Source organism: Mastigoproctus giganteus, chromosome 4, assembly GCF_048544385.1.
Source record: "Mastigoproctus giganteus isolate SK-2022 chromosome 4, ASM4854438v1, whole genome shotgun sequence".
Lineage (NCBI taxonomy): Eukaryota > Metazoa > Arthropoda > Arachnida > Uropygi > Thelyphonidae > Mastigoproctus > Mastigoproctus giganteus.
Genome location: NC_143578.1, coordinates 32,638,300 through 32,653,166, shown reverse-complemented (window position 1 = coordinate 32,653,166; position 14,867 = coordinate 32,638,300). Strand labels below are relative to the sequence as shown.

The window sequence follows — 14,867 nt, the reverse complement described above, 5'->3', positions numbered from 1 at the left end:
CTCAGTATGCTGTGAATGTTGCCAATGCTCATATTGTGCTCGCCAGAAATTTCTTACATGGTTGCATTATGACTGCTCCCCCGCCTTTTTTGTTTGGAGGGCCTTGCCTTAATCTTGATGTGGCAAGTCTTGCATAGACTACTGTCCCCTTGTGAACTTCCTATGATTCTTATTTAATTTTTTGGGCCTTTTTATCAATTTCTATAGTTCTCCAATTTGTATGGTTTATCGTGTGTGTTCACTAGCCAGTTTACATGTTCTGTGGGCTGAAAAACTGGGAATAATTTGTAAGATAAACCTTACTCCATCTCTGCCTGAGATCTGCTAATTGCAGCTCCAACTGCTGAAGAATTCTTACAATCTCTAATGGTACTGCATTTTTACCTTAACTCCTCCATCTCCATTTATTTTGCAGTCAGATAGTAAGAGGTTGTTTTTTTTTTTTTTTTTTTTTTTATTCTTTAAATCTAAAATTAAGATTTAAGATTAATTAAAATTTAAAATTAAGGAGCTGATATGTACACCATAACACTGAAGAAGTGTATTAGAATAATATAGATGAAACATTTATTGCTAGCAAACTGAATTATTTTATTTTATAGCTATTGTCAAATAGCATAGTAGTTTGAAATAATAAAAAAAAATAGGTTTACCTGCACGTGTGTGGTAAACACGTGCAGGTAAACATATATAAATACAAATTTTATACTTTTTAAATATATAAAATATAATATATACATTTTTTTTATTTTTTAGTTTAATTGTACAGCTTCTTGTCCTCCAGATAGGCCCTTCAAGGTATTTGATGACAATATGGGAGATCCTTATTGTAGTCAGGATGATAACAGCATTTCAATTCAAACGTAAGATTTGACTTATTATACAACCTATAGATTTATTTCAATGAAAGTATGCACTAATTTAACATACTATGAAATAAAAACTGGAAGTTTCTCTTTCAGTCTGCAGGTGTCGAATATGAGCTGAAGTCGCCATACAGGCATCCACACAATATTGTAATCCTGTTGTGCTTTGCACAGTATATCTGTGTCAGCTGACGTGATGATACTATTTATACTATTCTTCATATCCTGAATATTTGCCAGTACAGTTGGAACTTGTACTTGTTCTTGAAGTATGGTGGAATTCCATTCTGCTAAAATACAAATGTTCCTTTTAGATCATTTTGAAGTTGTGAAATGAGCCACTGCTCCAACCTGTTATGTCTCTGTAATTTTTTGTAGTACTGATATTTTCTGACTATCTCTGCAAAGTCAGCTGCAGAACTAATTGATTGTTTCCTGTGTGAAGATTATGCATTACATCATTTTACACCCAGCTGAGAGGAAGCAAAGTTATATCTACCTTGTTAATTGCATCCTGTGCTTAGGCATTACTTGATTGATCACAGGATAAAAAAATAAACAGCTGATGAGTTTTTTTTCCTCTGAACAACCTTGATTTTTCCTACTAGAAATTCAGAATTTGTAGCAATTAACTCTGCTTCATTTCTGTATCTTTGCTTCATCTCTAAATATGAGCTCTGTGCAAATGCTCGTCTTTCTAGCAAGCCTCATAAATCATCTGCAAAAACCGCTTATATCTAGTTGGGTTGGGTATAATTATTTAACAGTCTTATGGAAAGTTAACAGTCTTTAGTTGAGGATTCTGCTTGTGGAATCCTCTCTGAACTTTGTTTGGAATGCATGCTGCACAACAGAAATAGTAATATTACTATTTATGCTGTAATATTTTGTTTCATTAAATTAAATAAGTAATATTTAATTTAATGAAATAATAAAATAATAAAAATTTAATGAAAATAAGTAATCATTAAATTAAATAAGCACAAGAAAATTTTATTCTATCAACACAGCTTTGCTTCTGGTATGCAGGTATCTTGTTGCATGGGAATTAAGAGTACAGTACAACAGCAATCTTATACTGTTCTACACCAAAGATGACTTTTGTTTTGTCTAAAGGTGACCTTCAGTTTTTCTCTTGTAAATTTTTGTAATAAATTTACAAAACTGTATTACAAAATTATTAATTTCATTTTTAGCTGTCCTGTTTAACAATTTGTGTGAAACCTTTTGCACATCATAGCAATTAATTATAAAATTGGTTGTGGGATACATTTAACTAATAGATTATTAATTACATTACAATATTCATTACACTTAATATTTCTGTAATAATAATAATGATTTGTTTAATTTCATTATTTCCATTCATGTTAAAATAATCAGGTGGAAAATAAATCAGTTTATTTTAACCAAGCAGTGAGTACATTCTTAATTCCATTGCGATAAAAAAAACAGCTTCACATCAAATATCTATTAGAATTACTTTGTCTGCATCATCATCAAATATCCTTAACCTTCAGTCTGCATCACTGATTATGTTAAATAGGCCCATCAAAAAAGAAGAAAAAAATCTAATTTTTTGCACCAACCTGTGTTGGTGAACAAAATGCAATGTGCACCCACTTATCAATAGATTTGGACCTCATTCTTATAGTATGGTGTAATGTACTTAATAAGTGGCACCTTGTAGTATTCACTTAACAGTTTGGTTTCAGCCGAATTTTGTCTCACTTCTTGGAGATGAGTTAAACAGATAATAGTGTTTTGGACAATAGGATTGCTGTTATTACTAAATTTGTTTTTATTCTCGTATCCAATGTAATGCCAAGCTAAAGAATAATGTTAGAAATTGCATAATTTCACATAACTCCTTGGCAGGGTTGTTAATGACAGTAATGGCAGTGTGCTACTGCTACAGGATCTAAATAAATTTTGGGCAGATGGGCTAAGAAGTGATAACTGAAGTTTAACCTTGACAAATGCAAAGTACTGCATATGGGTAGAAGTAACCCCAGAGAAACGTACCAACTGTGTGGTACTAAACTTAAGGTGGTAGAAAATGAAAAAAGACCTGGGAGTAATTGTGCAGTGAGATATGAAGGTTTCTGAGCAATGCAGACAGGCTGCCAAGGCAGGTCATGGGGTTTTGTCAATGATATATAGGAATTTTGCTAGCAGGGAGAAGGAGGAGATTGTCCCTCTGTATAAGGCAATGGCCAGGCTGCAACTTGAGTACTGCGTCCAGGTCTAGAGGCTTAATTTTAGGAAGGATGTAGATTTGCTTGAGCATGTACAGAGAAGGGGAACGAGATTGGTGAGGGGAATGAAGGGATCCTCTTACCAAGAGAGGCTTAAGTTCTGCAAATTGCAGTGGCTGGAGACTAGGCACCTGCACGGTGATCTGATTGAGGTGTATAAGGCCTTGAATGGGTTGAGCACGCTGAATTCTGATGGGATCCTTCCACTTGTTCAGATTACAAACCTAAGGGGGCATAAATTCAAATTAAGAAAAGACAGATGTAGAACAGATGTGCGGAAATTTGCCTTTAGCCAGCGGGTGGTTAATTGCTGGAACAAACTTCCATCTGTCGTTGTGGAAGTTGATAGGTTAAATAAATTTAAGGAGGAACTGGACAGGCATTTGGAGGGAATGGTGTTTTTTTTTTTTTTTTTTTTTTAGCAAGTGTAGAGCTTTGTAAGCTCATACACTTGCTTTCTTGCATCACATGCCACTACTACTACCACTACTGTGTCCAAAAATATTGAGTGGTGAACTTGATGCAACAGCATACTTGTTCAGGTGACTTTTTTTGGCATACCCATTAAAGAATTAATGATAATTCAAATATATTCAAAAGGAGAGTGTTCTTCATGGGATAAAATCTTTGTAAATTATTATTGAGATACTAATGTTATATGAGTAATAAAGAACACTTAATTATGTAGTTTATTGCATCTGATATTGATATAAAATGCTGACTTTAATATCTAAATTACAGTGCCGCTTGACTTCTGGCAACCCCTGGTGAAATATTCATCTCGCAAAAATTAAAGGTGGAATTCATAAAATTGGGAAAAGGGGAGGGGGAAAACACCCAAAAATGATTCAAATCATAATATTTATTTAAACTTGAATGACTAGTACATTATTTATATAAACTTTTTGCACCATTACCTTATGATATTTACTCGATATGAATTTTTCTATAACATCTGATGTGTTTATACCTTTTAGTACATCTTGTTCAGTTAGTACATTAATGGATTAACCATATAATGGCTAATCCATTAATTCTTTCTTGGCCAGTTGTTGTTCGTGAATATGTTTTAATCATTTTAAGTATTGAAAAACTCCTCTCTCCAGATGCAACCATAATTGGCAATGTTAATAATATCCAAAGAGAGATGGTCATGTTGGGATATAATTCAACAAAGCTTTTTTCTTGAATAAATGTCAACTAGCAATACCAATTTTGAAAATTTCACAATTGGTAGCAGAGTTTTTCTCTAGCTGACCTAAAGAAATGTAGTCCGTGTTTTTTCATGAGCAGGTAATCCAGTACTCATTGAATCCCTTCTTATTTCTGTAAAATAAAACTATTCTAAATGTTCAACGTGACCAGTCAGAGTAGCATAGCGGCAGACACATCTTCCGCATTCTGACCGTGACATACTTCTAAATCCTTAAATTACTTACCTTAAATAACCTCAAAACAAAAAAATAAATAAACTCAAAGTTGATAATGATAAAATGATGAGTTCTGAACATATTAAACATAACGAATGGCAATGAGTGTATGAGTATGCATACGCAATGCGGCAACATATAGTGAGCTGTGTGAGCAGTGCAATGGAATCCTAACAGTTAGTTCTTTCTTTTAAGGTAGGCAGTGCTAGTAGAGAAAATTGGCACGTTCTGTAAAATATAAAACCATTTGGAATTTTTACCATTTGAATATTTTATATTTTCCCAAGTTTCTGCAAACCTAGGAAGAAATATCTTCAATTTGAAACCAGATCGGTTAGGCCTATTGTATGCAATGGCTACTGCTAGCTGTACCTGTTGCAAAAAATTTGCAGTTGCTCACAGAGTTTTTCTCTAGCTGTCCTATTATTATTTTTTCATCAGAAAAGGACACAATTGTGCGAACTTGCAAATTGTTAATCAGAAAAAAATGCCTTATCACCTTTGTAGCAATTAACAGTTAGCATCTTCCCATGGCTCCATTTATGAAGTGAATGTTGAACTATTCTCATTTGTAGTACAAAACTGGCCTGTTCCGTAAAATTAAAACTATTTGGAATTTTTAAGTTTTAACAACTTTTTGCGCCCCCAGGAAGAAATGTCTTCAACTGAGAACAGCCCAATCAGTTAAGCCTGTCATCCAAAGAAAGAAAACATCTTCTGTATTAAATATATAGATAATTCTAAGCAACCAAAATTTTTTTTTTTTTTTTTTTTTTTTCCTTTTAAAATATGCTGCACAGATTGGATTTCTTGACAAAATGCTTTGGCATCAATGTCACTGTTCCTGTCTTTGCCACTGAGAATTCCTTGATGGTGGTAGTAGTAGTAGTGGCATGTGATGCAAGAAAGCAAGTGTATGAGTTTATGCAGCATTAGCCAAAAAAAAAAAATCACACCATTCCCCCCAAATGCCTGTCCAGTTCCTCCTTAAATTTATTCAACCTATATTCCACGACAGATGGAACTTTGTTCCAGCAATTAACCACCCACTGGCTAAAGGCAAATTTCTGCACATCTATTCTACATCTGTCCTTTCTTAATTTGAATTTATGCTCCCTTAGGTTCGTAATCTGAACAATGGAAGGATCCCATCAGAATTCAGCGTGCTCAACCCATTCAAGGCCTTATACACCTCAATCAGATCACCGCACAGGTGCCTAGTCTCCTGCCACTGCAATTTGCAGAACTTAAGCCTCTCTTGGTAAGAGGGTCCCTTCATTCCCCTCACCATTCTTGTTGCCCTTCTCTGTACACGCTCAAACAAATCTACATGCTTCCTAAAATGAGGCCTCCAGACCTGTACGCAGTACTCAAGGTATGGCCTGACCATTTCGTGTTGACATTTCGTTTCTATTGCACTTTCAGATAAATTCATTATAAGTTTTCTGATTTTAGAATAAGATAAAAAGCCAAGGATATTTCATTCATCTTATCAAATCTTTCTTGTTAGCGAACGCTAGCTACATTGATCTTTATATTAAATTCTGTTTCAAACCTTTTGGTTGGATCAATAGAGGATTCATCTGAAGTTTCATAGGTAAACTCATGCTTTTTTTTTTTTAAAAAAACTCTCACTTCTGGTAATATTGATGGTACTTCCAACTCATTTGCATTGTCTATAGCTTTATCCATACACATTTTAAATCCTGATGTTCTAAATTTGTTTAGTTGACTAAGAGCACCTTCTATCAATATAATTTCAGTGTTTATATCAATTGTTCTATTTTCATGGCTTTACAATATTTCATACCAAACAACTGCACTTATAATAAATTTTAAAAAAAAGTAATTTCTGTTAACAAACCTTGTATTTCAGAGTGCAATTTTGCATATTGTATAATTAAAGTATTATTAAGAAACAATGATTTTTCTTTTTTTTTAATACTTAAAAACTTACAATATCATTGGAATTCGGGCAGCCACCTGGTCCGTCTGTGCCTAGGTACAGCAATGCTTCTTTTTTTTTTTTTTATTGTATGATGTGAGCAATACACGAAGGAACCAGTTTTTTCCTGCTTCCTTTGTGTATCGTGGCTGTGAGATCCAACCAGATAGTGCCGCACCATCATGATACCCAAGCTAGAGGTGGGATTCAAACCTGTGACCTTTGGGTTTCCAGACAGGCACTTTACCCACCCAGCTAGCCCTGTCAGCACAGCAATGCTTAACTACCTTAACAGAAGTGGCATAAAATTGAACAAAACCTTTGTAAACGTACTAGGGAGAAAAGTTTAAATATGAAGCATTTCTGTTCTATTTTAACACAATAAGGGAAGATGAAATATATAGCATTAGCAAAGGCACATGATGCAAGAAAGTAAGCTTATATAGCATCAGCCAAAAAAAAAATCTAATTTCACCCAACCACTCGCTCCAAATATCTATCTAGTTCTGCCTTGAATCTGTTTAAGCTATCAACTTCTACGACAGATGGAAGTTTGTTCCAGCAATCAACCACACGCTGGCTAAAGGCAAACTTCTGCACATCTATCCTACAAATGTCTTTCCTCAATTTGAATTTATGCCCTCTCAGGCAATTATTCTGAGCAAGAGGAAGAATCCCATCAGCATTGAGCATGCTCAAACCATTCAAGGCTTTATACACCTGAATCAGATCACCTTGCAGGTGACTAGTCTCCAGACACTGTAAGTTGTAAAACTTAAGCCTTTCTTCATAAGAGCAACCCTTTGTTCCATTCACTAATCTTGTTGCCCTTTTCTGCACTCGCTCCAGAAGCTCTACATCCTTCCTAAAATGAGGCCTCCAGACCTGTATACAGTAATTAAGGTGTGGCCTGACCATTGCCTTATACAAGGAGATAATCACTTCCTTATCCCTACTGTAAAAATTCCTGCATATCACTGACAATACATCATGAACTACTCTTGCAGACTGTCTGTACTGATCAGAAAACTTCATATCTGCCTGCACGATTACGTCCAGGTCCTTTTCATTCTCTACCACTGTCAGTGTAGTACAACACAGTTGGTAAATTACTCTGGGGTTACTGCTTCCCGTATGCAGTACTTTACATTTGTCAATGTTAAACTTCAGTTGCTACCGCTCAGCCATCTGCTCAACTTTTCTAGATCCCATTGGAGCAGCTTAGTGTCATTAACAACTCTGCCAACCTTCATATCGTCCGTAAACTTGGACATTAAGCATAATATACCATCCTCAATATCATTAATAAATACAGAAAGTGGCAATGGACCCAACACTGAACCCTGAGGGACTCCACTAATAACATTAGTCCATGAAGAGCAGTGTCCATTAATTACCACTCTGTTATCTCCCACTCAACCATCCCTTTATTCATAGCAGCAATTTTCTTCCAATGCCACACTGCTCAAAATTTGTGCAGCAGTCTTCCATATGCAACAGTATCAAAAGCATTTCTAAGATCCATATATATGATATCAAAGTTATTATCCGCATCCAGTTCCTTTGTGACCACATCATAGTATCCAATCAAATTGCTCAGACAAGACTTCCCTTTAACAAAACCATGCTGTGTCCGAGTTATAACTGAAGTCTTGTCTAGATGATCCTGCAATGCTTCTTTAGCCAGTGCCTCCATTAATTTCCCTGGAACAGAAGCTAAACTAACAGGTCTGTAATTACTTGTGTCACCCTTTGATCCTCCTTTGTGAATTGGGACCACATTTGCAGATCTCCAGTAATTCCCCTGAGTCCAAGGAAGCTCTCATAATTATGTCTAAGGGTTTCTTTACTTCCTTTGCTGCCTCCATTAATATAACTTGATAGATCCCATCCACCCCCCGGTGCCTTTGTTTATATTCAACAATTTCTCCTCCACTTTGCTCTCAATTATTACAAAATCATCTAGCTCACTGCCAGAGTTTAATTCACCTCTGACATACCCCTCCCTGAATAACTCCTCATGTGTGAATGTAGATGCAAAATACTCATTTAGTTTGTTAGCTACCTGAGCAGGATCATCAACAGTTGAACCATCGATTTCATTGGTCCACTGATTGAACCACAGTCTAACCAGTGGACCAATCTGATTCCTCTCCTTCCTTCTAGAGTTTACATAAGTAAAGAACTCTTTACTGTTTTTCTTTGCATCCTTTGCCAAATATTTCTTGATCTGCCTTTACTTGCTTTACCTCCTTTGACTTGGTTACAGACCAGTTTATATCTATCATAGGCTTCCATGTCACCCATTAATTTATATGTATCCCATGCATTTTTCTTCTCTGCCACATGTCTCATTAGTTCATCTGACATCCATTTAGGCCTAAACCTTGAACAATATTTTTTAGTTGGTATGAAAAGCCTAGTAGCTTCCAAGATTAATTCTTTGAATGCTTACCATTTTGAATTTGCTATTGGTAACATCATCAGTTGGTCCCACCGTATAGAATTTAAATACTGTCTCAGACCTACGTAGTCACCTTTACGAAAGCAAAAGGCTTTCCCTTTACCCCTGATGGTAGTTACCTCTTTGATTAAATCCCACTTCAGCACACTGTGATCACTGCCACCTAGTGGTTCCTTTATCTGCAGATTCTTAATGCATGAAGAATCACTACTGATAATCAGATCTAGAATATTACTCCCTCTAGTTGACTCCCAAACATGCTGCTGCAGAAACAATCATCCAATAAATCCACAAAAGCCTTGCTAGTGTGTGTGACCAACCCACAAATTCCAGTCAATATCTGGGAAATTAAAATCCCCATTATAAGACTCTCTGATTTACTGGCCCACTCTATTTCCCTGTACAGTTTCTTATTATACTCATCAGAGTCATTAGGCCTATAACACACTCCTACTCTCGATTTTGATTTCCCAGTGCTTATGTCACACCAAACTGACTCGACATTGCAATGTCCAGCCATGTCAACTGGCTGTACTTCCTTGGATTTTATGTGTTTCTTAACTAATAGCATAACCCTTCCTCCCTTCCTATCCTGTCTATCCTTCCTGTACACATTGTATTCCACAAATTCCATTTCTGCATTCCTGATATCTGTGTGACACCACATCTCTGATATCCCAACAATATCTGCCTTTGATGTTTTGACCAACACCTAAAATTCATCAATATAGGTTTACATGTGCAAATATTTTCACTGTTTGCTAACTAAAAAATAGAGTATTCATCTAAAGTGAACAATTAGGATAAGTGGGAGAGCCAGAAACATAATTGCTACCAGATTGTCTTCTTTGGCAGCAGAACATTTTATACTCATTGCCCTTCTTCTGATTCATAGTTTATGCTTATCGATGCATTTTTCAATGTTGAAATGTAACTGAACTTTATGAGGGTAACTTTCTTAGTGAAAAGGACTGGACCTCATTGTTTGCCATAATATTCCAGTATTGCATTCTCATTGAGCATTGATTGTTGTATCATGCTGAAGTTCACTTACCAGTGGCCTGCAATAAAAGAAAAATATCAACAGCACTTTTTATGTATTTGGTATTGGTATACGTAGTACCATGACTTATCCTCTGCAAAAATATATTTGAAAATATTCACTGTTCTGCCGATATTGAATAATGTTTCAGGCTTGTGGCCAACCATTGTGCCATTTGCTTCTGGCCTTCAAGATGTGGTTTTGGTGCATTATAGCCTTAGTTCCTGATGTGCCAATAAAACTTAAATGAAATCAAATCAATAAGGGAATATTCCCCCAATCCCACTGCCACTACCAATGGTGGCCAAGCATAAAAGGCATTAGTAGGGTTTTTCTTTTCAATGCCAAAAAATGGATTATGTCATGTTATTCTGATTTAGATGTAGAGCAAACTCATTGAAGTTTGCTGTGAGGCTGTTTATGTGGCTGTAGAGAACTGCAAAGCTATGGATAAGTTTTCCCTTGAGAATGAGCAGAACAAGCAGTAAATTTAAGATTCTATAGCAGTGTTTTTGAGCTTATAGATCATGACCCATTGGTGTGGTTCTGTTTATAGACCCACACTAATGGTTCTGTTTATAGGTGGATCATGGCACATTCTGATATGAAGCATCTTAAGTGGCCATTTAAGTTACTTCTAATACTTAGTTTTTGTATTTGCAAGCATCCAAATTGAAAAAATAAAAATAAACGTACAGAGTGTTTTTGTGCTATAAGGTCAATTTAAAATAAACAAATGTAAAATGAAGGCTGATTTTTATAATTTAAAATACTGTATATTAAATATTAGCAGTGAGTTGTGACTTACCTGTCACTTCATATGGTGAGTTACCACTGCAGAAAGGCTGAAGAACACTTTTCTAGAGTGATGAATATCACTTATGCCCCTCCATACCTTTTACATCAGCTTTAAGCACAAGGATTTTTACTTTTAAAGCATTATAACTGTTCATTAGTGTTTACTTTCAAGAATTAAGAAATGCTATAATGCAGTGGTTTTCAACCTTTTTTTAATAACGGCACCCCTAAGTAATTTATTTTATTTTGCGGCACCCCTACTCAGTTTTCTGCTGTTAGATCCGATTCTGTTTCTCTATATGTAATATAAAAAAATATATGTTATATGATAGTTATTACAATAATATAATTATAAAAATTACATTTACATAATACAAATTATATATACAGTATATAATAATTTTATTCTTTATATACTAAACATTAATTATAGATCACCACAAAATTAAAAAGATACTGTACACTTTTTATAATGAAATAAACATAAATTAAAAAAAAGTTTAATTAACTTAAACCCAAATTACGTAGCACCCCTGGAATGTTGTTGTGGCACCCTAAGGTGTCACGTCTCCCCGGTTGAAAACCACTACCATAACGGCTAGTTAGAGCTTAAGTCAGCAAGACTGTTAGATCTTATAAGTAAGGATTTATTAAGATTAATGAACCTATTGTTTTCGTATATACAGTATGTATATAGACCTATACCAGTAAGAACTAGTATATGTGAATATGAAATGAAGAAACCAAATAACTTACCACTAAAATAACAAACTATAATTCCTATTTGGGACATATAGGATATTTTAATAGAAATAAAATTAATAATTATAGAATACTGAAATTTGGAACACAATGCATCCATATCCTAGGAAAATGATTGGCAGAAATAAATTCCACAAAAACATCTCTCAAAATATTGGGTGGGGATGCTGTGAACTGTGGTGCTGTGTGGATAGTACACCAATAATACACCACATGACTGATTGTATTCATGAATGTGATGAGCAGTTGTTCACCTGCATGAATGCAGATGAATAATTATGTCCTCCAGAGATCCCTACAGCATCTTCTGAGGAATGTTAGCCATGTGCCTTGAGCTGGAATACAGATTATTTCAGTGCCACCCTACCCACATCCTCATTGAAGCCAGAGCTATTGTCATTTTCCCTATGAATAGCTGGCTGCATTCCTTGCTCCACATGAAATTTCTTGGGTTACCAATGCAAGACTATATGGGAGGAATCGTGCAAACATTTGTTCATATCTGTTTGCTGCAGAACAGTTTTCTTGTACTGGCATATAAATGTGTATACGATTATAGAAATCACAGTGCTCCAACAGTGTCCACAACTTACACTACCACTGATTTCTTACTGTGAAAACCAACAACAGCCTGCTCTCTTAAACTTGTTTATCATCCTTCTTCATAACTCTCTACACTTCATAACATAACTCTTTATACCAGTATACATGGGGCATAGCTCTAACATTACTATAGGATCTTTTTTTTTTTTTTTTTGTCACATCTAATCTTTCTACATTTTGCAGGACTTTATTTCCTCATGCTGTGTTCTGAATTTTGGCATTCTGTGATTATCTATATACTTTCTAACATGAGGTACTTTAATTAAATTTGCAAGTAAAGCTGATTGCAATTTTATAACAAGTTGTGTAAGGAAAAGGAAGTACATGGGCTCAGTCATAGGAATTATAACTAAAGTAATTATTTTGCTTTAGGCTTAGCATGAATGGTTTTATTAGAAGTGTTCCAATAATTACATTAAAGAAAACTGCTTAAAGTATTATTCATTTAATGCAAAATAATCTTCAAGTTGTCTGCAAGTGTTTGAATGCATGATTTTTTTTTTTTTTTTTTTTTTCCATTGAAGATTATCTCTTCATGAGACTCTTTCAGTATGGGGATGTCGTCAAAGGAATATGCAGTGTCATCATGAAGCTGAAGAAACAAACCAGGCTATTCAACTTTTGAAAACATTTCTCTGCATGGAAGATCTTACTAGATTCATTGAACTTATAACTAATACAAGATTTGAGAGACTTTTATTCCCAAGATCATATAAATGTGATACTGTGTCATACTTGCTAGCTGCTAAAAAAAAAAAAAAAAAAAAGTCAGTAATTGAACTTTTAAATAATACCAGATTGCCAAGCTTTAAATGCTCAAAGTTTTCACCTTGAAAGAGATTATTTGAATTCAATTGTTGTAATTTATAACTGTTATTGAAATTAATAAATTCTTTTTTTTTTTGATTGATAGTCTATCAATCAAAAAAAAAATCAAATCTATCAAGTTTTGTGCCAGCAATATTTCATGGGTACCATACTTACATTGCATGAGCACCATACTTTTCACCTTTCATGGTAAAAAGTATGGTGCTCAACTCACAAAAATACATATTTGAATTTTACTTCATTATATATATCATTGTGTTTCAAATGTATTTTATCCATCAAAAGTAGCTGGAAGATCCCACAGCTGATATGTGATTATCAGTAATCATTGTTTCATTTTTATTTTCATACATACTACACAACTACCCCTGCATTAGATTTTGGTAGTTTCTGAACTGTAATGGAAAGCCAAATATATTTAATCAAAGATAACATTTGCCATTTTTTTTTTTAAGTAGTGTAGGCATATTATCTCTTGAGTATTCTTCTATTAACATCAACAAATAAATAAAATAGAGAATTACCAAACCATAATTTAGTAATTTGCTAATAAAATAACAATCTCTTCATTGCACTTTTACAGACTGGTAAGATCATATCCTATAAAATGCTTTGTTACATTATTATACAAAAATCAGAAGCTACATAAAATGAGCTGCACACCAAAATTCAGCACCAATATATATATATATTGCTCATTGCATTTGAATGCAGCAGTTGCTCATGTTTGCATGTAGCAACTGTTGTTGTATTGCTGTACATAAAAATTCAGTAACCTCTGAAGGAAGCAGGTTGTGGTAGAGTTTCAATTAAAACACATGGTGAGAAAGCCATGGATATTCATCTATTGCAGGACATTTGTTTTTCCTCATTAGATTATTCAAAGAAGTATTTTGTGTGTGTGCGTGTGTGTGGCATTTGTTTTATCATCAGTAATATTTAAGAAAATAATTTCTCCTGATGGCTTCCTTTTATTCTAGAGATCAGGATCATACTGGTGCTATCCTTGGAGGTATAACTGGTTGCATAGTGCTTCTTGGAATCTTTCTTGCTGTATTTAGCTATCAATGGCTCCAGAGAGCAAGAACAAAGGAAAATACAGTGAAGATGACAATGGTAAGCCATTTGAAAGACAGTCATACTGTATTTATTTTGTATAATCATCACACTTCTTATCATGCCTTCTGAAGTCATAAAATAATTGTAAAATGCATTTTCCTCCTCTTTTCCAAACCAGTCTGGACACTTGCCTCAACCAATTAGCATCCATTCACCATACAACTTCAAACTCAAAAAACAATTTTTTCTCTTCTTCAGTTATCCTTTCCACTTCCATTTTGTGGAATAACCTTCCTTCACACATTTCCCAAAAATTACAATCTACAGAAATTCAAGTGTAATGTCAACAAGTATCTTATGGGTTTTCAGCCTTCAACCAATGCATAGTCTTAAGTACTATAGGTTCTAATACCTTTTTATGTTTGGAATTTTCATTAAAAAAAAAAAAAAGAGATGTGCTGTAAATACAATATGAACACACCTAGAACATCCTTCTTTAACTAAAGCAGTCTAAATATTTTATAGCACTCAGTTTATCACTTCTCTGATAGATAGCAAGAGGACAAACTTTTCCTCTAATTTAATGCTGATATTTTCTAACAGGTAGCAGCCAGAAATTCCAGTGTTGCACACTGTATAAGTGATCAGTGTTGTCACCATAAAGTAAATTGTAACCCTAATAAAGTTACGTGAAAGGAATTTTAACAGAAAACTGTTATAAGAAAAGAACTTAAACTGTCAAAGACCATTGTAATCACCTTTTGAATGAAAGATCCCTTCCCTTTACTCTTGACAAGTAGTTGCATCTTTAA

At 34.5% G+C, this 14,867-nt stretch overlaps 1 protein-coding gene across 1 annotated transcript in view; it reads left to right on the top strand.

Moving 5' to 3' along the window:
* The window catches only part of LOC150086583 (epidermal growth factor receptor-like), a 296,301-nt gene that overhangs the window by 235,390 nt on the left and 46,044 nt on the right, over nt 1-14,867 (top strand). Inside the window, exons 17-18 of the mRNA XM_090371468.1 lie at nt 757-863; nt 13,977-14,112. Coding sequence (XP_090227594.1) covers nt 757-863; nt 13,977-14,112 — 243 coding nt within the window. The remainder of the gene's footprint in view (nt 1-756; nt 864-13,976; nt 14,113-14,867) is intronic.